This window comes from Ceratotherium simum, chromosome 23 (genome assembly GCF_057802395.1).
Source record: "Ceratotherium simum simum isolate JZ-2026a chromosome 23, ASM5780239v1, whole genome shotgun sequence".
In the NCBI taxonomy this organism is placed as follows: domain Eukaryota; kingdom Metazoa; phylum Chordata; class Mammalia; order Perissodactyla; family Rhinocerotidae; genus Ceratotherium; species Ceratotherium simum.
The window spans coordinates 17,582,293-17,606,735 of record NC_141922.1 but is presented as its reverse complement, the minus strand read 5'-3'; the positions used below and the strand labels follow the sequence as shown (position 1 = coordinate 17,606,735).

Sequence of the window (24,443 nt, the reverse complement as noted above, 5' to 3'; positions counted from 1 at the left end):
CTATATAAAATCAAATAAAAATTATTTGAAATGGGACTATTTCTTGCTCCAGTCTGTCCTTGAGAATTTAAATACATTCAATTATTATAATGTAGAGACAAATCTTTTCCTAATAGAAAAATACCCTAGATATTCATTATAAATTCTGAAAACATAAGAAAAACACTTTGCATGTTTAAATATAAGATTTTTCAACATTTTGTTTTGCTTGGGTAACTCAGGAAGATTAGAGAAAACAATGTAAAACATTTAAAGCAATTTACTTTTTTTATCAAGTGAAACTCTAATTTTTTAGAAAGTAGACAGAATGAGCTATTCCAGATAGCTTTCTAATTAACTAAGGCAACCAGAAAACTGTTGTAGCTTATCAAATACCGTTACTTAAGAAATATTGAATTTTTTTAAAAAGGAATTTTTTTTGACAAATTGGAATATTATAATGCATCAGAATCATCACTTTAATGCTTAACTATTACCTATTTAGGAAATATAAAACTGAGGTACACTGTCACATAAAAAAGAAATCAAAAGCAAGTCAGAAAAAAACACAAGTTAAGGCTTTTTTCTCCTATTTCAGGAATAAAAATGTATTTAATCCAGCTGATTTTTATATTCTGTTATATAATATAAGTAAAAATATTTAAGTTTTATGTTGTATTCACTTAAAGAAAGGGGGAAGTCAAGGTGGGGGGAGAGAAAGACAAAGGGAGAAATAAGAAACAGAACAAGGTAAGAAAAACAGATTAGGAAAAAATGCAGAGATTTTTTCAAAAGAGAGAGAGACACTTTTTTAAAGGGAGCCTCAGAGAAGGCCACACAAGCAAGCGACTCCCTAGATCCGGGCAAATGAGTTGCTGGGACATGGTTTTTTTCAGTCTCTCTACTGTGTTTCTTTGTTGCTTGGGCATACAGTGGTCTAAACTTGGCACCTTTGGATCAGACTCCACCGTGCACACAGATACCTCCTAATATACAGCACAATGCTAAGCACTATAGGAAAACCAGACGAATAGAAATCATCTCCAGCTGTGCCAGAGGTTCCCAGGTTTTGCCATAGGACACAGGTCTAAAGGTTTCTGTATCCCAGGCCGTGTTCTACAAGTTTATTTTAAAAGGGTATCTGGTTGGGCTGGCCCCGTGGCTTAGCGGTTAAGTGCGCGCGCCCCGCTACCGGCGGCCCGGGTTGGGATCCCGGGCGCGCACCGACGCACCGCTTCTCTGGCCATGCTGAGGCTGCGTCCCACATACAGCAACTAGAAGGATGTGCAGCTGTGACATACAACTATCTACTGGGGCTTTGGGGGAAAATAAGTAAATTACATTAAATTAAAAGGGCATCTGGTAAGAGAGGAAATTGGTTAACTGTAGGCTCTAATAAGCTGAATTCCAGTTAATCAAGTATATTTTTTTTTCTTTTTCCTGTAGTGAAAGGTAACCAATAGTTTTTCAATTGGTAAGATTAAAGAGAAGCTTTATCTAGGACATATATTTGGGACAGTAATCCTACAACCAAGCCTATACTACTGTAATGACCGTATGACCTCTAACCATACAAGAACAAATACTGCCACTTTATAGCTCACATTTGCTTTAATCCTGGAAAATTCCTACCAGGTTTTACCAAAATGTTTTAGAATACTTCATAACTAAAATGTAACTTATATATTCAAATATTTTTATCAGTGCTATAAGCATACTCAAATTTACCCTTTATATTAATGCTTAGAATAAAATAGAAAATTCTTTTAAATTGTGCTTTTCAGGAATATATCACATGCAAGTTTTAGAACAGAACTTCTGGTACTAGAACAACTGCCTGCAACCTCACCATACAATGCCTTGTGCATTTCATTGTGCTGTTCAGTTAACATTGATTGCTATAACAGGAATTTACTGCAAACATCTTACATTAAACAAGCCAAATTTATATACACACACATACATATACATAATTTATCCATAAATATTTATTTATTCATATTTACATACATTAAAAGAATGAGGATATTGAGTTTGTTTCTTTAACTTAAGAGGAATTTTTAAGTAAAAATTAGAAAGTAATGCTTAAAATACTAACTTTCTTTAGTTTATCTAAAGGAGTAAGTTACACTTTTCAAATAAGGAGGTTATACATGTTTATTGTAGAAAGTCAATGAGATTCAGAAAAACAAAGAAAATTAAAACTACCTATAATTTATCAAAAACAAACATTTTAATGTATTATCCTTCAATCTTTTTTCTATGGAGATGTATATACAAAGTTATATTTTGTGGTTTTCACAAAGCACTATTTGGTGAATATTTAAATTTAAATTTTTTAAGGCAATAATTTTATTAGTGGCATTTTATTTCATTATATGATGTATAACAGTTTAATCCTCTATTACCCCATATTTATTCTTTTTCACAATAACACTAATATAAACTTGTACCTAAATCTTTTTATGTTCTTCTGAAAGTTCCTTAGGGTAGATTCCTAAGTGGCATTACTGAGTCAAAAAGGCATAAATTTAAGGATTTTAAAATTTTTACAAAATTTCTCTCAGAAGAAGTATGCCAAATTACTTTCATCTTGCTGCATTCTTATTTTTATTTCTTTTTTTGGTGAGGGAGATTGGCCCTGAGCTAACATCTGTTGCCAATCTTCCTCTTTTTGCTTGAGGAAGCTTGGCCCTGAGCTAACAACTGTGCCAATCTTTCCTCTATTTTGTATATGGGTCACCACCACAGCATGGCTTGATAAGTGGTGTAGGTTCACGCCCAGGATCCAAACCCGCAAACCCGTGCCACCAAGCAGAGTGTGCGGAGCTTAACCACTACGCCACCGGGCTGGCCCCTGCATTTCTATTTTTTTAATGTTACACTCTACTAAAAATATTTTCATGTTTTCAGAATGTAGGTAAACTGTCATTAAAACAAAATCCTTGAAAGAAATTTCCAAGCCCCAATCAATTGCCAATCTATTTTAATTAGCAAAAGATTCCAATACAACAAATAAGTAGAATAGGTCTGAGAAGTTTACTATAAGATTCAACCTGTATCTCTCTCCTTAATTATTTTCCCTTTAAAAATAAATTTTTTATAAAAAATCTTCAGTCCCACACTAACAAGTGTTTCTAGAATATTTTTTAGGGTAAGCTATGCCTGGTGTATCTCTTTTTCTAATAAATTATTCTACCAACAGATACATCTTAAAGTGAAAATCAAAATATTTTGGTAGAAGAAATGTAACTGGAATATCTATAGTCTACATTTTAGTCTACTTTATAAAACAAAATGTGTTTACAGTGGTGGTGCTAGAAAATCAAACTAGATTTCTTGGCATATAGAGTCAGTTCTATTACGCTATTTAATAGAAAGTATAATTTGTCATTTTCATTGTTAAACATTCCATTAAATTTAACCGTACTTCACAAGGTATAAATCCAAACTTGAAACAAAAGAAAATCTGAGAAACAAAAACAAGAGTCTTGTTTTCTATTACTCTTTCATGGAATGATAATTCTAAATGTGATAAACTTATTTCAGTGTTACCATGGACGTAAACATCAATGGATCACAAATCAAGAGAAAAATTCAAAATCATTTATAATAGACTTAGTAAGAAAAGTACCAAAACAACTTCACCCTGAGATAACATAAAAGGACTATTCCTTTAATTACAAAAAACTCAATACTCTTTAAGTGTCCAATTATCCAGTTTCCAATCTTTTGACAATCTAATATTTGCTCCAGGCCCCACCCCAGCATCTGACCCAGGAAAGTGCAGGAAGTAGACACAAATCACAACTGGGCCTAATAAGAGATTTAGGAAAAGAACAGAGATGAAACTACTGTGTTTAAGCAACAATTTGAGGACTACGGGTTTCAGTTACTCATATTTCTGAACATTATGAATAACTAACTGTTTAGACTTTTAATAGAACCAAAAGTTCCAATGGGTAAGGTGAAATTTATAATATATAAAACATTAAAAAATACAAACTTAAAATGCAAATCATGCCATATGCAAAATAATTTAAGCAAATCATATTAAATGCCAAAAAAATCAAACATGCACCAAAAAGACGTTTATAACGCTACACAGCAATATTTTTTAAAAGAAACGAATATGGCTAAGTAATATACTTACAAAAAAATGATGTTCGAAATTGAAAAATAAAAACACTCGTTAGAAACAGCAAAGAACTTAACTTCTTAACTTAGTAAATTTCAATTACCAAGTCTTGTCTTTTAAAATAAAGACTATAATTGTAAAGGGTCTTTTGAATAATTTTTAAAAATACAGGCCTTGGGGCCAGGCCGGTGGTGTAGTGGTTAAGTTCATGCGCTCTGCTTCGAGACCCGGGGTTCGCAGGTTCGAAGCCCAGGCACAGACCAACGCACTGCTTATCAAGCCATGCTGTGGCGGCATGCCACATACAAAATAGAGGAAGATGCGCACAGATGTTAGCTCAGGGCCAATCTTCCTCAGTTCAAAGAGAGGTGGATTGGCAATGGATGTCAGCTCAGGGCCAACCTTCCTCACCAAAAAAAAAAAAAAAAATACAGGCCTACCTAAGACAAAAAAAAAAAAAAGCATTTGAGTGTGATTTTGTAATTTTATTTAGCATTTAAAAGCTATACTGAAACATGCATATTAGATAGCAAAGAAATTTCTACCTCATTAACCTCCTAGGAGACGTAACATGCAACCTGGGGCTTCTTTGCAACCTAGACTGGTATCCAGTTTACTTAAGGGCAACCAACCTATTCCTGGGCTGAGGCAGGCCAGTGGTACAACAGTTGAGGACAAGAGTTGGCCAGTAGTAACGATGAGGCAGCCAATAGTGCCCAATTAATCATCACCCTTATTAATGTCCTTAATGTACTAACCTGTTGATTGTTCAACTCTAGTTTAAGAAATAGTAAACACTAGAAGTACAATAATTTATTTCTCTTATAGCTATCATTTCATGGAGATTTTTTTAGGATAATCAAACATACTATTGATTTGTGGTTGCTTTTACATGTCTAAATTGGGCACCTGGAACAATTATATATACTAATTAACACCAAGACTATATATAATCCTTCCCTTCCTTCATGGCAAAGGAGAACAGACAAAGAAAATAATTACTATATATAATGATATTCCTTTTTTAAAAAGGCTAAGATATTAAAACAACAGTACAACTTTTAAAAAATAGTCAGATCTGTGCAACTATGACATACAACTATCTACTGGGGCTTTGGGGAAAAAAAAGGAGGAGGATTGGCAATAGATGTTAGCTCAGAGCAGGTCTTCCTCAGCAAAAAGAGGAAGATTAGCATGGATGCTAGCTCAGGGCTGACCTTCCTCAGGGGGAAAAAAAAAAAAAAGTCAGATCTTGTTACTGTTACTTATTAGGTATAGAGATAGTACTCTATAACTTTAAGTTTAGAAAATCGTATAATTACACACATTATACATGGATATACTATAGTATAGATGGAAAGCTAAAAGTGAGCTATAAAAAAATAATAATTCATCTTGGAACATCATAAGTCGTAGATATATCTGTGGGTATGGTTACATAGATCCCCAGAAAACATTCATTTTAAAATAAAATTGCTTAATACTAGGAAGGAGAAAAGATTTTTCAGTCAAGGCATTACCTTTTTACCTTTCAATCATTCCCCAAATAAGAATTCATTCATAGAATGTCAAAGCTGAAAGGATCATTAGAAACCATCAGCCAGTGGTTCTGAACATGGGATGGTACCTCACCTTAGAAGATGCTCAGAAATGCAGGGTTGTTTTTGGATGTGATAATGACTGGAAAATGCTACTAGTGGTAGGGATTCTAAACATCCTACAATACACAAGAGAGTCCTTCATAATGAAGAATTATCCAGCCCAAATGCCAGTACTGTGCCCTCCGAGAAATCCTGACTTAATTCTCCACTTTAAAGATGCAGCCACTTAGTCCCAGAGACGTTAAGCGATGTACTCAAAGACACACAGCTGGGTCTAGAACCCAGATTCTAATTCTCTTGTCCTACCTCTCTCTGTGAATTAATTCTCAATAGAAAAACATAGAAGAACCAAGAAACAATCATATATAAATCAAACAATCATATATAAATACATAAAACATCGTCAAAACATTGGTCATGCATTAATACTTGAAATTGAAGTAAAACTGCAATTAACTAAAATACTAATATCCTTTTCAAATTGCTTCTTTTCTCTCCTAAGAAATAACTGTCTTTCAGATAAATCATTTTCAAAAATCCATCCAAGTTAAAAGAAAGAGGAAGAAATCAACTGACTTATTATGGTTACCAAATAAAACATTTTCTGAATGGGAAAATTACAAGGTTTCTGCTGGTTTAAGAACAACTGGATAGGGGCCGGCCCCGTGGCTTAGCGGCTAAGTGCTCGCGCTCCGCTGCTGGCGGCCCGGGTTCGGATCCCGGGCGCGCACTGACGCACCACTTCTCTGGCCATGCTGAGGCCGCGTCCCACATGTAGCAACTAGAAGGATGTGCAACTATGACATATAACTATCTACTGGGTCTTTGGGGGAAGAAATAAATAAATAAAATTGTTAAGAACAACTGGATACCCTATAGTCTAGCACTAATCTCCCCTGCTAAGCCCAAAGAAATTTATTACAATGAAAAGAGCACTGCACTAAAAATCCAAAGGACTTGACACTAATCCCTGCTTTGATATGTATATATCTAGCCGCCAAATCTTGAACATATCATAAACCCTCTAGATCTCAGTTTTACGTTACATAAAATGAGGAATTTACGTCTCTGCCATCCCTTCTAGCTCAAAGATTCTGAGTCTATATTTCTTCTTTATTGCATAACGAGTAGGATTAAAAACACAGAGGGGTATCCCTAAACATTCATGAAGAAGCACACTACAGTGAGTAGGGATATAACTGAAGACTGAGTCTCAAAAAGAGATCACTGACAGGTAAGTCCTACTGTTAGTCTATATAGTTATTGTTCAGCAGCACGTTACCTCCTAGAGATGTCATCTGCCATCATCTATAGAATAAGTATCATTCCTTTTTCCCTACATTGTCCTAAAAATGAAGGCTAATTAAACAATCTTCCGAATAATTCAAAATTAAAACTTTATTCTTTAAAAGACATTTGCATTAAATGTTTAACTTCTACATAGAAAATGAGATTAAAATTTTTTAATTGTAGAACTACATTAGACCTGGTAAAGTCGAGTATACTGGGGAATTTCTGCAGATAATGTACTAATATGTTAATATATATGTATATGTGTATACATGTGTACACACACTATATGCCTCTACATTTCTCTGAAGTTCTTACAATTTGGTTTTACTCTTGACACTACATATACAGCCTAAGAAAGCTAGGTTGTACTTACTATTTATCCTTAAAAAATTTCAATTGGTCCAGAAAATATTTGATTGCTTTTCATACATTATGTTGTACTTCTTCGGCAATGCATCTATATTAAATAGTAATCAAAAATAAATAAAATAGGGACAGAGAGATATTTATTTTTATTTCTCCCTTCCCTTTTCTCTCTCTCTCTCTGTCTCATACATGCACACACACTCAACACAATTCCTCCACTACCACCACCACCACAGCATGCAACATAAGTCACCAATCAAGCTATATGGAGACTGAATGTACAAAAACTTTCAGGAATGGCCTTAAAATGAACTTATATATGGCTTTCAAACTACTCAAGAATATATTTTTCAAATATATTTTCCTTAGGTTCAGTTACTTAAATACAGTTTCTCTTTACAATATTCTGAAGGTTTCCCTGCGTGTGGTCCTTTTTTCCTACTCATTCATCCTAAAGAAATTCATAATCTTTGTTGCTTGTTATGTCTCACTTGCTGTGGTTATTTCAACAATGTTTAAATACACTATTTAAATATATAAATATAAGTTATTTTGTCTTTTGTTAAGGTTATAAATTTAATATTTCAGTTAATTAAACATGCAATTATTATTCCATCACATCCACAAGGTCTAGGACTAGATAATAAAAATAAATATTCAGTAGACAGTCCAAAACACTGATGCAAAAAAAAAAAAAAAAGACTACCATTATAACCAAAGCATTTTATTTCAAACAAGCAAGAAGTTCTGTCAAATAGATGCTTTGCTATTTGCAATGAACATGTGACAAACAATCAATACTTTAAGATTGTACTATACCAAAACTATCAGGGGTCTCTGCTGAGGATACCTCCTTTGCTTGCTTCACAATGGCAATCTCAGGTTTGGGATATCTGCATGCTAAAAATATTTTTAAATCAAAATGTATTCAATCAATAAAGTAATAAAATATGTATAAACAAAAAATGTATATGAAATTTTGAAGTGAAAAGTGCTAGAATATAGGCAGTCCTCACTTTGCACAATAGTGTGAGACCATAAGAATGACAATGCAAGCTGAAACCAAGCAAAGCAATCTTAATAACCAATGCAAAGGGGCCGGCCCAGTGGCGTAGCCGTTAAGTGCACATGTTCCGCTGCTGGCAGCCCGGGTTTGGATCCCGGGCGCGCACTGACGCACTGCTTGTCAGGCCATGCTGTGGCGGCGTCCCATAGAAAGTGGAGAAAGATAGGCACAGATATTAGCCCAGGGCCAGTCTTCCTCAGCAAAAAGAGGAGGACTGGCATGCATGTTAGCTCAGGGCTGACCTTCCTCACACACACAAAAAATAATAACCAATGCGGAAAATTACAATTGTTCTGTAACCTTTAAAATTTTCTTTAAAAACTCTTTTACTGACAGTTAAAAATACAAAAGGAAATCTTAAAAATAGCAAAACTAATATTTATTTAGTGTACTGTAATTTAAAATATTAGAAACACTGAGAATTGAAGTGTTTTATCTCTTTGTAAAAAGATTATCAAAAGTAGCTTCAATAGTGCTAATACTCTTCTCATCATATAACTTGCAATATGGAGCAAGCATCTTTTCTATGCCTTGGTAAATTGTCACGTTCCTTTCTAAGTTTGGATTAGCTTACATTTTATCCTTTATATTTCCAATATCATGAAATATCTCTGAGAGTTCCTTTAATGTGAAGTTTTTACCAGAGTCACTTCCTCTGGAACATCTTCATCCTTTTCATCACAACCTTCTCACTTTCCTCATTCATGTCCATAAGGTTCGCCTTCTCTAAGCTCTTCTGGCTGCATATTTGGAGCCTCTCAAATGGCAGCAGTTCAACAGCGGTGTCAGCATTCCCACAGTCAGCTATTTTTTCTATAACTCCATTTACATTTGATTAAAATTTCACTTCAGCATTATCACTCTTCGTTTCTTTGCTGCACTTTCATCTTTTTTGGTCAATTCCCTTTTGATTATCCATTTTTGTAAAACATCTCATTGGCTTATCACTGGGAGATAAGGAAGCAACACAACTACACATTTTGCTTTGTGTGAACCAAATAACAGGTAAGTAGTGACCAACCAGTGACAGACTGAAAAAGTGATGTTACTGATCAGGATCAAGATGCACATCTGTTTTTACACAGTGATTCGTGGACTGAGGAGTTAGCAGCAAAGTTAATACTTTAGGTAATTACCCATAGTTAATATACTGTGGTAAATGAAATTCGACCATGTTCTTGGGGACTGGTGTTATTTAACTAAAACATGGCTACTGAAATTCATGCATATGGTAACTGTGCAAAGCAGGGACTGCCTGTAATAAGAAAAAAATGAATTATTTAATGAAATGGGCATAAATCCAGTGGTGGTGATGAGATATTGGTGACATGCAGGAGGAGTGATCAAAAGAATAAATATATTAAGGATAACGGGAGTCAGGTATTTTTCCATTAGAGGATGAAGTTAGAAATAGAGAAAGAGAGAAAAATAGAACGTATCCTGTGGTGTTGGATCGGAACTGGAGAAATTGTTATGAACTTTTATTTTATAATATATATAGACAGAGAAATAAAAATATAAATGATATTTACTCTGTATATAAATACATATATTCACTAGCTCTGTCCACTGTGGGGGACTGGGAACAGCAACACCTTAATAGCTACAAGCAGACCTAATGCCCAAATCTTGGTTTCTAAATACCATCTACACTGAAGAAACTCTTTGAATAAATGGCTGATTCCAGGGCTAGGGCAGGAAAAGTGCAAGATAAACCTGGAACATCTTGTGGTGCCAGAAAGTAAGGAAATATTCAAAAAATAATGGGGACGTGTCAAAAAGATACAGAAGCCAGCCTGAAGGGGTTCCCACTGGCGAAATATGGAACAGTTAGAGGATCAAAAATGATAGTAATGAATTATAACCCATTAAATAGAATAAGAATCCATGAGTATATACTGATATAAGTTAATAAATAATTGATGACAAATGAGATATTTCTTATACTCAAAGTACCTCTCCACAAAATATTAATTACAAAAGGAAAAATACTAACTATATAGTGGATAAGTTAGCACTTTAAACATCACTTTAAAAGTCAATGTTCAAAGAAAATGGTTAACCTGGAAATGGTTAACATCACCAGGGACAAATTGAAATCATGAGCCAACCAAAAGGATGAAAAAGAAGAATGTAACATCAAATTCCTGCCAAAGGTGCATAACTGGAATCTATTCATGAGGAAAGAGACAAAACCAAATTGAAGTACATGCTACAAAATAACTGGTCTGTAATGCTCAAAAGCATAAACTTAATGAAAGGCAAGGGGAACACTGAGGAGCTGTTCCAAATAGAAGGAAATTAAAAATATGTAGCAACTAAATGCAACATGTGATTTTGGACTGGATCTTTTTACTGTAAAGGAGCATTATTGGGACAACTGGTGAAACTTGAATGGCATCAGAGTATTAGATGGTAGTACTCTACCCATGTTATACTGAGGCTATAAGGGACAATGTTCTTGTTTGCAGGAAATAGATGCCAAAGTACTCCAGTTGTAGTGGACATTGTAATGCACAGTCGATCCTTAGATACCAGAAGTCCTGCCAAGAGACAGCCCTCAGTGGACAGTCATCTCGGGGGACTGCCTCAGCTGAAGAACGCTGCCTCATCCAAGGCTCTGCACCCTGCCCAGGGCAGCCCACATCCAATAGCTCATTTTCACAGAGGTTGAGGTCCAGACCTCTCACCCAACTCAGGACAACACTGAAGGGTCATCCAATCTCTAGAACCTCTGCCAAAGCCTGCTTCCTTCCCTTGCCTTTCTAAAGTGAGGATTCCAACAGGACTCCCCAATAAACTTCTTGCATGCTAATCTTTGTCTCAGAGACGGCTCCCCAAGGAGCCTAACCTGTGACAGGGATGATAGGACATCATGTCAGCAACTTATTCTCAAATGACTCAGAGGAAGAAAAAAAAAAGCTTATTGTACTATATTTGAAACTTTTCAGTAAACTTGAGAGTGTTTCAAAATTTAAAAAGTAAAACGAAATTAAGTGAGGAAAGCACAGAAAGAACAGAATGAAGAAAAGCAGAGGAAAAAAAGTATGACGGGGGGCATGGTTCACTGAAGAAATGAGACTAACGAAAAGACAGTATATTCAAGGTAATAATGGGAAATAAAAAGAGATGAACAAAAAGGAACACATCTATGACACCACATTTATTACTCAAAAGTGATCACTGTATAGCTATAAAATCAGTTTAACAATTCACATTTTTTCTAATGTCTTTAAGAAGCCCTCTGATCAGAAAAAATGCTAAGATAATGTTTTTTAAACCGTAAGATTTTTTCCACACAGAAATATAAAATTCTGCCAGTTCACAAAATATGCCACATCTTACATCATCACTTCACATGTGTTTGCCTGTTTCTTTTCACAATTCAAGCATGCCTGAGTTTCTCTACATGACTTCAACTCCTTCCCGTCATAAAAACAAAAACAAAAACACTTTCTAGAACCTTGCTACTCAAAATATGGTCTCTGGACCTGTAGTACTGAATCACTGGGAACTTGCAGTGACTAGAATTGCAGTAGTCAGAAATGCAGAATCTCAGGCCCCACCTCAAACCTACGGAAACATAATTTGCATTTCAATAAGATTCCCAGATGATTTTATATGTATATGAAACTTTGTAAAGCAAGGTTCTAGTTTCCACTGTGGGACGCAGAAAGCTGCAAACAGCATTGCTCCCACACTTACAGTGAAACAACATCAAACTAAATTCAAATTCACGACTTATTTCTAACCTGTGAGAGAACTCAAGTCACAGAGCAAACAACTGGCCATAAATCAAAAGAGAAGCAGGCACCTGCAAGGGCAGAGGGGACACAGGACATTAGCACTTGCTTACTTGGGATAGATGCAACCGGATACCATAGGAAGAGCATGGCTAGAATAGTAAGGGAACAGGTGAAGGCAGAGTGAGGGCTAGGAGGACAGTGTGAAGGCATTAGGGGATGCATAAATTGTAGGGAGTCTGCACTTTCTTGCAGGTTCTTTCAGCAGAAATCCCACCAGACACAAAAAAAGATAAGAGAGGGAGCCCCAAGAAAGTGTCCACTGCTGTGCAGATCTAGAGGAAAAGAAAAGCAATAGTGTAGAAGGAACATGAAACTCTACCTGGATCCTTTTCTCAATCTCTCCTTTGAGTCAAAAGCCTTAATCTGGGAGAAGCCAAAAATACTATCACCCTTAGGGCAGGCAGGGTGACCAACTGTCCGGTTTGCCTAGGACTGTCTTAGTTTTAGCACTGCAAGTCCCACATCCCAGGAAAAAATGTTCCCTCTAGCTCTTAGGTACTTTAATTTGAAAAATAGAGTTTCAAATCATCTTCGTGATTTCTACAAGCTTCTTACCAAAGAAAATGAAAAGATCTTACCTGCTAAATGGCCTGCATATTTTCTACTGAATGCTGCTAAAAAGAGGTGTTGATTTGCTTACCTGTGATATTATACTTTTCTCTGATAAACGAGAATTCTACACAGGCATTCTTTAAAAAATGAGTATACTAGTAACAAATATTTAAAATAAGTTCAGACTTCTGACCTATGTATGAGTAAAGAGATAATCTCAGTAGTACTCAAGCTACTGCCCAACGCCTCCTGCTCTCCATCTCCAAAGTTCCCTTTAAAGAGTTGATTCCTTCCTTATTGATATTTCCTCCTCAGCCAACTAAAATCTGGCTTCTCCCCACATAATTCTTACAAAAACGCATCTGACAAAGATATCACTTCTCTTTCGTGTTATTAAATCCATCGGACCTTCTTCCCCCCACTCCCAGTCTTCCTCTTATTTGACCTATCTAAAAAATCAGATCATTCCTTCTTTTTTGAAATGCTCTCTTCTTCACTTAGCTTCTGGGATACACTACTCTTGCTATTTTTCCTGTCTTTGTGGACACTCTTCCTTGGTCTCCTTCTAGTTCTAGTTCTTCTTCCTCTTCCCTTCCAATAAACATTGGTGTTTTCCAGAGTTCTCTCCTGGATCTATACACAACTGTTAACACCCACACTTACAAACTCAACCTAAACTTCTCCTCTGAGCTCCAGATTAATGTATATAAATAAACACACACACACACACACACACACACACACACACACCCCTGCTTACTTGACATCTCCATTCACATTCACAAAGGTATCTTAAACTTGACATGTCCAAAATTAACACTTTAATTTATACCCCCCCAAAATCTATTTTTCCCCCGTCTTCTCCCTCAGAGTTAATAGCAACACCTTTTAATCAATCACTATAGTCAGAAACCTAAGTCATCACTTACCATTTCCTTTCCCTTAATTACCTGACCCTTTCTAACCCATCAGCAAGTCCCATCAGTTCCCTCTCAAAAATATATCTTGAATCCATCCCCTTCTTTTCATCTCCATGGCAACCAAGTCTTAGCCACCATCATCCCTCGCCTAGACTACTGTAACAGGTTCCCAAGTGGTCTCCCAGTTTATGCATTTGCACCTTCCAGTAGCAGCCAAAGTGCTTTTTAAATCCCATTATCTCACTCTCATATTTAAACGCTCGAATGGCCTTCCTATGGTTTACCTAGAAAGGCCCTGACTAATCTGGCTTCTGCCTACCTGCCCATCTCATCCCATTCCACTCTCCCTTTTGTTCATTAAGTTCCACTCATATTTGCCTTCTGTCAATTCTACAGTATGCCAAGTCCCTTCCTATCTCAGGGTCTTAATATTTGCTTTTCCTTCTCAGAATGCTCTTCCTCCAGCTTCTGAATGACTGGCTTCTCAATCCTTTATTTCAGCTTAAATATCACCTACAAAGGCTTTCCCAGATCCCTTTATCTAAATTAAGTGTCATTCTGTTTATTCTTCTAATAGCATAGATAGATAGCACATACTATCTATAATTACTTTATTTATTTACTTTATTACTCATATCTTTCCTCTCTCAAAAATGTAAGCTTCATGAGAGTATTTTGCTAAATTAATTCTCTGATGTACCCCCAACATCTAGTACAGTGTCTATTATATGGTAGAGAGAGTAACAAATATGTGTTAAATAAATAAATTTTCAAAGTTTAGAAAGCTTTTCTATGAATAGTATGTTAGCTATTAAAAAAAAGAAAAACAAACTCATTCAAAAACCTAAAGGAAAATTAGAGTAAAGGCTAGAAATTTATGACAGAAGTCCCAAATATTAGTTTTCTGACTTTTTCAAAATCCTCACACAATTTATAAGCTTTTTTACACAATGATTTTACTTCAATTTCCCTTAATTTCAAAGTAACAATGCCATATTTCCTTTTGTATTGAACACTATATATTGTGCAAACATACAGAAGATAGACTAAGATTAGTTACCAGCACATGTGATTTTATTGAGCATCTGAGGTGTTACCTTTTTTCCTAGCATGTGTTAAAAATCCCAGGTATGAGTATTCAGAAGGGTGCAATAATAAGAACAGGGGTTTTAGAATCAAACAAAGCTAAGTTAAAAACTCTACTCTGCCACACAAGGTTGTAGGATCTTGGGCAAGCTCCTCTTAGCCTCAGTTTCTTAATCTATAGGATAGAGATAATTCCTTCTCTCTCCAAGAGAAGTGAACAAAATAATTATATCAAAACTTACTTAGCTAAGTATGTCTGACACATAGCAAATATTCAATAATTGCTAAGTAATGGTGGTAAAGATGGTGTTAGCAGCAGCAATAGTAGTAGCAGTGAGATGTCTTCTATAAAATATAAGAACCATTATATTATAGAAATTTAGAAATTGTGTTACAAAATATTAGGCTGTTTTTAAAATTATAAATGTTTTTAATAACACAATGTATTAAATAATCTACTCTAAAACTCAGAAAGACAGAAAATTTCAACTAAACCAAGACAAAACACCATTCTACCCTACATTTCCCTGAAATTTTAAGATCCATAAATAGTAATGCCTCAGTTAACTACACTTCAGGTGCTTAAAACACAGGTCCTTTAAACAGCCATAACCCTGATGTTAGCAAAAATACTCACGAGAGCTTCAGTGGGAGATCTAAAGAGTCAAAGATCAGTGATAGATGCAACTGGCTAGCTGGAAAGATAAAAGAAAGTAGAGGTCTATGACCTTGAAATGTCTATCAAGATTAAACTCCACTGAGAAGCATAGGGGGTTTAAAAAAAAAAAGAGAGAGAGAGAGAAAATGAAAGAAAAAGAAGACAAAAAAACACTATGGAAGAGTGATAAAGAGCAGACATTAGCAACAATAACAGAGATGCCAAGAAACAGACTTCCTTACACAGCAGAAAAGTTTACCACAACCACAAGGGATGAAGAATAGAGTAGAAAAGTCTGAGGGCGTGGGGAGGGGGAGGGGAGAAACAAGCCCAACACATTTCAACACCACTATGACAGAGTCTGAAAAGCATGCCAACTGAAATGGCAGTATTCTGGAGGCATTTGGTGTGATGACTAGTATGTCTACAAATAGAAGTAGCCCCAAAGAAAATTATTGTATTAAAATACAGTATATAAGGACTCTGACATCTGGTAGAAGCTAAATTGTGCTCATACTTTTACTAAGGCAGAGAAAAATGCAATATGTTCAAATACGTTGCCATTAAAGTAAATGTTTCAGAGGTTAAGGGGAATGACGTTTTGTTACCTACAAACTCCTTTGTCTAGGTGAGTCTCTCATTTACCAGATGGCTTGAGGTAACTAAATGATTATATTTAACACATAACTACTTATTTTTATGTGGCTGTTTTCATTAACTCAAAGCAGACCTAAACCTATGAGTCAATGACAAGGCTAGATCCTACAAATCTACATACTAATTAATTCAGCTGACTTGACCAAGATGCTTATAAAATCTGCACTTACGAATTTAGTCCCTATTTGTTCCAGTTAGCTTTACACTCTGACATGCCAAAGAAAACCAGTCAAAAGTATGGTTATGCAAACATCACTATTTTTAGAAAAACTGAAACAGTCACCAGTAATAACGGTTCAATATCAGAGCATCCCCAACATTCAAGTTCACTATCTTTAGTTTACCTGATCCTTCGGATAACCCTATAAATTTATGTTGCAGACTTTATATTATTTCAATTTCCCTATATACAAATTTGTGGATAAAAATTTGCTTGTCACAATTACTATAAAAAAGTAAGCGAACAGTAACTATTGAGATGAACAACACCAAATTAATTACTGATGAATTAAACTATAGCAGTATTTGACTTACCTGGAAGCCATATTTTTAAAGTGTCTAATATTTAGAATTTAGTCAAGAACTTAGAGTGAAGGAACATCACAATTAAGGAAAACAATTATCACAAAGTTCATTTATTTGATAATAAGGTGAGAAATCTAATACAGAGGTGAGGAGTTACTCTTCTGGCCTTATACAGAGACAAATAAATGTAAAATAAAGCAAATGAACTAGAAGCAAAGCGAATACACTGATAATAGCAAATATCAATGGATGATAGGAAAAGAGGAGCGACAAGCCTGAGGACTGAAGAAGAAACAACCAATAGCATTTCATATAAAGCAATGGCCCTAAACCAGAGTGACTTTGCTACCCTCCCCCTCTTCCTCCCACTCAACGTCTCCTCCAGGGAACATGCGGCAATGTCTCGAGACAGTTTTGGTTGACACAACTGGGGGTGAAGAGGGTGGCAGGGTGCTACTGGTATCTAGTGGGTAGAGGACAGGGATGTTGCTAAATACCCTGTGTGAAGGACAGCCCCACAGCAAAGAATTATCCGGCCCAAAATGTCAATATTGCCCAGGATGAGAAATCCTGATATAGAGGAAAGAGTCCTATACATCTCAATATATAAAGGAATCACTATACTGGCACTCAGTATAAGAACAAATGTTCAAAAGTCTTAAGACAAACTAACACAAACCTAATATGTTAACGGTATGCATTAACAGAGAAAGATGTAACACAAGATTTCCAACAGAAATTATTTTTTTTAAATGTACTAATATAAAGGAATAAACTACAATGATTAGTTATGGTCACGTAAATGGAATACCTCCTACTAACTTCCCTTCCCTTGAATCTAAACTGGCCTTAGTGACTTGTTTGACCACCATGCAGCAGAAATAACATTCTGGGACTTCCAACGCTAGGTTTAACAAATTTGTGGTAGGCTGAATAATGTCCCCCAAATATGTCCACATCCTAATATTCCAACCTATGAATACATTCCCCTATATGGCAAAGATTTTGCAGTTGTGATTAAGTTAAGGAATTTAAGAGAGTAAGATTAGCCTGGATTATCCAGGTGGGCCCTAAATGTAATCAGGAGGGTCCATATAAAAGAGAGGCAAAAAGGTCAATGAAGGAGAAGATGATGTGACAACCGAAGCAGAGATTACAGTGATGTGACCAGGAACCAAGGAATGTCAAAAGCTGAAAGAGACACCGACCAGATTCTCCCCTGGAAAAAAACAGTCTTGCTGACACTTTTATTTTAGCTCCTTAAGTCTCATTTTGGACTTCAGACCTCCAGAACACCAAGAGAATAAATCGGTGTTGCTTTAAGCCACTTAATTTGTGGTAATTTGTTACCAATAGGAAACTAATACAAAGTCTTACAGCTTCTACCTAGCCTTCTTGGAACATTTTCTCTGGGAGTCCTGACCCATCATCTAAGTTTTACAACCATCTTAAAAGACTGTCATGCTAATAAGATTACATGCATCTACTCTGGTCAACAGTCCCAGGTGAGCCCACCCTTCTAGCCATCTCCAACAAAGTGCCAGACATGTGAGTGAAGCCATCTTGGACCTTGTGCCCAGCTCATTTGCCAGCTGTTTATGGAGTGAGCTCCATAGATACCACATGAAACAGAGGAATCATCCAGCTGAGCCCTTCCTATATTCCTGATCCAATCACAAAATCATGAGATATAATGGTATAGTTACTGTTTTAAGTCACACATAATTCTGGACATCAAGTTATATGTAAGTGATGATTAAAAATTGTTAAATAGCATATATCCACGTTATAATGGAAGAAAAAAATCCTATTTGCATTATCTGTTTTCTACTGGCAGTAATTCCTAATAATAGGGCTACTCCAATATGCCCAGTAACTCTCAAGTATTTAGAATTCAGCTTGTTGGAATATACTGCTATAATTAGGTTCTTTCCATATTGATAAAATAACTGATTGTTGCAAAGCTTCATTTAACTTATCTAGGCCCAAGATACAGAAGCTCTCAGCTTATTAGGCATGTCTTACTCCTCCTGACTCAGTTCACACTTCATATCCTCATCCTGGTTCTTCTCCTCTTGCTGGGTCTAGTTCAGGCTACACTTCCCTTATCCCTCTTAAAAGCCATTGAAATATCTTTATTCACATATCTTAATTTGAAGTACGAAATGTTTTTATTGCCTTCTTTCTTATTCTCTTTGAGCAAAAGCCAAGATTACCTCCAATTCATCCCAGAGGCTAACAGATTAACAGAGTTGCCACTGTCTCATAATCCTGACCAATGCACAGAGAAAAATGAGGACACTCTTGTTAAGAGTCCAAGAACCCTAGTGGATCGGAACTCCAGGAAAAATCTTATTTGTTTTTAAGTATTCAAGGTATCCACTTTAATATCACCTTTTTATCTTCCAGCCTTCATTTTGCCAAAGGCCCCTTATGCTATATGGCAATTCTCAAAAGAAGCTCCTCATCCCACCTTAAAAAAATAATCACAAAAGGTGGGGAACTACAAGATTAAAGTTTAAAATTATATGATGTAGCGGCTGGCCCCATGGTATAGCAGCGGTTAAGTGTGTGCACTCCGCTGCTGGCGGCCCAGGTTCAGATCCCGGGAGCGCACCAACACACCACTTGTCAGGCCATGCTGTGGCAGCGTCTCACATAAAGTGGAGGAAGATTGGCACGGACGTTAGCTCAGGGCCAGTCTTCCTCAGCAAAAAGAGGAGGATTGGCATGAATGTTAGCTCAGGGCTGATCTTCCTCACACACACACACAAAATTACATGATGTATTTATATAGATGTAGATAACGGTAAAAAATAAATTCAAAATGTGTACAATTACCACTTATAGAGAGAAACAGAAAAAAATGCAAGCTGATAAAGATCTAACATTAATAGAAAAACTGCTCTGTTCACCTGGATACATCTCTTATTTTGCTATATGTAAAAAGAATCTCATTTTTAAAATACCTTAAGTACACGTTTTAAAAAATATTCCCTAGGAAGCTCCTTTTTTCAAATCGCATCTTTCATTGTGCCTCTCCAAAAGCCAGCTCTTATCTCTCTGTCTAATTCCCCAATGAGCATTAATTACAACACCTTATAAGTGTGAAAGGCAGCCTCCAAGATGGCCCCTAATGATTTCCACCTCCTGGTACTCACACCCTGTATAGTACCCTCCTACAATGTAACAAGGCAAAAGAGATGGACTACCTCTTCTAAGATTGGGTTATGAAAGACTGTGGATTCCAGCTCTCTCATCACTCATTCTGGAGGAAACCAGCTGCCATGTCTTGAGAACACTTAGGCAGCCCTGTGGAGAGGCCCACATGGCAAGGATTTGAGACTTCCAGCCAACAACCACGTGAGTGAGCCTTCTTGCAAAGGAATCCTCCAGCCCCCCAAGACCTCAGATGACACAGCCCCTGCTGATTACAATTTCTTGAGAGACTCTGAGCCAGAAACATTCCACTAAGCTGCTCCAGGATTCCTGATCCTCAGAAACTGAGAGACAATACATGCTTGTTTTAAGTCACTATGTTTTGGGGTAATCTGTTATACAGTAATGTATTTCCAACACAATGAGCACTGCCCATCCTTCAAAAATCAAATTGATATATTTTTTAAGTTTTAAAAAATAATTATAAATAGAAATAGTAATCGCAAAAATTGGGTGACAAATTTGTTTGAAAAATCTTGGTGAAAATTGAAAGGAAACTACAATAATGTCAGCTCGCCAGTCCTACTCATACAAACAATGAACCAACAATGTACTATCAGAAGAATATGGACTGTTCCTGGAAGAAGAGAGACAAGGTTGAGCAGATACGTTGATAACATCAACTTTTTTAAAATTGGGGAGAAAATCAGCTTATAATTTAAAAATCACAGCAGCCTATTTAACTATGATAAGACATCCCACAAAGTCTGCCTTATCTATTAAAAATGATTGTAAAGCTTTATCTTGTCACAGACTATATCACATGCCTATTAATAAGGGCAAATGTACCAAATTTCAGCAGATTCCACCGTCATATCAAAGCCTGGATGATTTTTTTCCAGTACTGTTTCCACACCAAATCCAAAACACTTCATTAGATCACACAAGCACCCTTCCCAGGAACACATAAGATTTCCTATAAGAAACAGCCCTTTTAACAGAATTTATTTCATTGGAAAGTGTACTTAGGACACACATTTAGTACATGAGTCGGGTACTTAAAAACATTCAAAAAGCAACAATAAAAGAAAAAAAATGGGAGTTTTTCATTTGTCTTATTGGGAAAAAACATTGATTTCAGGATCGGAATGAGCTGTATGCATTCTTAACAGTAAAATCCTCTTTACTTTAAATGATTAATGATTAAGGTAGTTTACTAGTAGTGATGATTCCAGTTAGCTCCATAGGAACTATATGTATTGACATTGAAAACAATAGGGAACACTAAGAATGTACTAAAAATTAAAGCAACATCATCAATGTGTCACCTGAGTCAAAAGGCAATAAGTTAGTCATCAACATTGACAAAAATAATTGCTGTAGGGCCTGCCCTGTGGCGCAAGCGGTTAAGAGCACACCCTCCGCTGCGGTGGCCCGGGGATCGCAGGTTCGGATCCCAGGTGCACATGGATGCACTGCTTGGCAAGCCATGCTGTGGCGGCGTCCCATATAAAGTGGAGGAAGATGGGCACGGATGTTAGCCCAGGGCCAGTCTTCCTCAGCAAAAAGAGGAGGATTGGCAGATGTTAGCACAGGGCTGATCTCCTCACAAAAAAAATAAAAATAAAAAATAATTGCTGTAAATTCTGAAATTCTTTAGCTTATAAACAGGAGATAAGCAGTTAACTACCACATTGTTTCCTATATCCTTGCCTGTTAATCTTGAACAATGACAAATTACTAACTTCTCTCTCATATAACTTACATACTTACTAAGTTTAATTGATGCTAACCGATCTCCATTAACTGAAGTTTACAGGTCCTTTCCAGAATATTTAAAATCATGTTAAATTTAAAAATATTATCTTCACTGGAAAATGTAGCATCCCTACTACAACACTACTGTCATGTGCTAAAGCAATAAGGTATGAGGTAAAATTTATCCAGTTTAATCGCAGGACACGCTTTTCAAGAACTGTCATAAAATCATGTTAACAGGGCCCTCCAAACCTGTAACAATGTTAATGCAGAATTTCCAAGAAATTACTTAGAAAAGGCCATATGTGTGTTCAAATAGTCTTGCCCATGGACAAAGGTTCCTAAAACTAATGCTCCAGCATATGACTGTCTACATTGTTTTCCGAGGAGCTCATTTTCAGAATTGAATATTTTAAAACCGCACACAGAGTGCACACCTAGCTTACAAATATGCTAGTATTCGATTACGACTTCCTACAACATCATGATTACACATTTAACAACTGAATTGATTGCAGTGTTACATTTTTCCTGTAAAAGCTTTGTGGGCAGACAATGTCTGGACTCATCCAACACCATAAACTGGTCCACAATTCCCTGAACTGAGAAAAGAAAGCAAAGCAGTTAAAAGGCACAACTAACAAAAAGTCTCTGCAGAAGTAGTACAGACAAGTCATGCTTCCATGAGGTAGATAATTTCCTCCACTCCTGTATAGAGGCCAAAGAAACACTTTTAAGTGCCTCTGGCAAACCAAATGCCAGGTTCCAAATCAATGTGCTCTAAACTTAAGGAATCCACGGACTCCCCCCCCCCAACTTGGGGGGGAGGGGAATAAACTTAAAAAAGAAACTTGCAAATACAGCAGAATGTAATATAAAATAGTAGCAATGTATTTTGTCTGGCAAGATACTTTAAGACTGGATGATTTAATCGTTTTCTCCTTTCACCCCTTTGATTTTCTCAACTTTTAGCTTTTCCACCTGGACTCAAATTCTGACCTACCATCATTCTGCACCGGTTTTAAAAATATCCTATTTTAACATGTTAACTTAAAAATAGCTTTGTTTTCACCGTCCCACATTACTGTTGAGCAGAAGTCTGCCTTTTACTGGAGAGCCACAGATTCCCAGAAAAATACCTTCTGATTTAGCATTCTTTCAACCTCTGGGGAAACAACAAACACTGGGGTTTAACTTGTGCGGCACCGAACCTATACCGGCTTGCAAGTCTGTATCTGCGGTTACTGGTTTGATCCGTTCTTTCCATTTCCCAGGAAAATGTTTCCTTAAATTAAGACAACCAGATCCGCGCGCACCCAAGCAGCTGAGAGCATCTCTGACTTCGGAAGCCACATCCCTTCCTTTGGACACCCAGACGTTTTCGTCTGACAACCCTGCAAGAAAGTTTCCCCCGGCCTCCCTGCACTTTCGGAGGAGGCTCGGCAGGCCACCTGCCTGGCTGCACGTCCACGAGATCGCAGCGAGAGCTCGGGGACGGGAGGGCCGGAGGGGAGGTGCACAGCAAACCAAAACAAAAGCAAAACGCGACCGGGCGGCAACAGGGGCTTCTGAAGCCGGGGAGGAGGCAGCAAGCGCTGGCCCCGGCGGCCTGGCGCGATCCGCGCCCGTCCTCCCTGCCCCGGGGACACTCGGGAGGCGGAAAGTGCCCCCCGCGGACGTCCCAGGCGCGGGGCCGGCGGCGGGGGTCCCAGGCCGCGGAGGGAGAGGGCTCGCGGGGGAGCGGGGGCCCCGGATCGCCCCAGCCGCCCCCTTACCTTGGGCGATGGCAATGGACTCGAAGCGGTGCAGCTCCTTGAGCAGGCAGCTCCTCTCGGTGGAGTGCAGGCTGTAGATGAAGTCGCGCGCGCCCTGCGCCGTGTTCAGCGCCTCCATGGGCTCCTTCTTGGGGTGCGTGCCCAGCCCCCGGGGGCCGCGGGGGGCCGCGAGCGCCAGCAGCCCCCGCCCGCAGCAGCACCAGGACGGCGGGCGGGGCGCGGCGGCCGCGGCGGCCGGGCCCGGCCTCAGGCTGCGCGCGGTCCGGCTCCTCAGCAGCGGCAGCAGCCGGGACATGGCGGGCTGAGGAGCAGAGACCCCCGCGGCAGTCCGGGAGGGCGATTTCTGGCGAGGCTGAGCGGACAAGAAGGAGCTGGGCTCAGCCCGACCCCGCCCCGAGGTCCTCCTGACAGGCAGCCGAGGCGCCGGGCACCATGCACTCCCCGAGCCCGCGCCGCCGTCGCCTCCTCTGCCGTCCCCCTTCCCTTCCAAAAGGCCCGCGGCGGCTCCGGTCCCTCCAACAGGAAAAACTTTCTCTGAGGAGGCCGGGCTGGGAGGGCTCCCGGAGAGGGCGGGCGGGCGGTGCGGGCGGGCGCCTCCCGCCTGAGGAGGAGCGGCGCGGGCGGGCGGGTTCGGCGAGGGCTGGTGTCTGTCAGTCTGATCTTCCAGAGGGATGAGTCAGCCACGCGCCGCCCTCCTCCGGCGCCGCCCTCCTCTCCCGCCTGCTTTCCCACCCTCTTGCCTGCCCTCGTCGCCACTCCGGGCGGCTCCCGCGCCCTCAAAGCGGCCGAGATCCCAGACCTCAGCCGCCGCCGATACCCCTAGCGGCGGTATTAGGGGTAACAGGGCGGGGCTAAAGGAGAAGGCGGGGCGGAGGCGGGGCCACGCAGGCGCAGTCCCCAGGCTCGCTAGCCGTGCTCCCTCCCGAGTAAGCAGCGTGCGCGCGCGTCTCCGCACGCTCCGGGGCGTGAAGGTGGCGGGAAGCGGGTGCCACTTGTGCTGGGATCCGCTACCCTTTCGGCGAGTGGAGGACGGAGACAGAGCTTTGGACTCCTCTCCCGGCCGAGTAGTGCAGCTGCCACCCGGCCCGCCCTAGCGCCATGCCT

The 24,443-nt window shown here is 38.6% G+C and overlaps 1 protein-coding gene across 2 annotated transcripts in view; it reads right to left on the bottom strand.

Annotated features, from left to right (window-relative positions):
* TMEM65 (transmembrane protein 65) overlaps positions 1–24,043 on the bottom strand; it is a 49,823-nt gene extending 25,780 nt beyond the window's left edge. Inside the window, exons 1-2 of one of the 2 annotated variants that reach the window (XM_014787982.2) lie at positions 23,340–24,043; positions 8,197–8,277 (exon numbers count right to left, since the gene is read on the bottom strand). In XM_014787982.2, the coding sequence (XP_014643468.2) occupies positions 8,197–8,277; positions 23,340–23,634 (376 nt within the window). In that variant the 5' untranslated portion in view covers positions 23,635–24,043. The remainder of the gene's footprint in view (positions 1–8,196; positions 8,278–23,339) is intronic. The other variant, XM_087447475.1, reaches the window with a different exon arrangement.
* Positions 24,044–24,443: the final 400 nt, after the last annotated feature.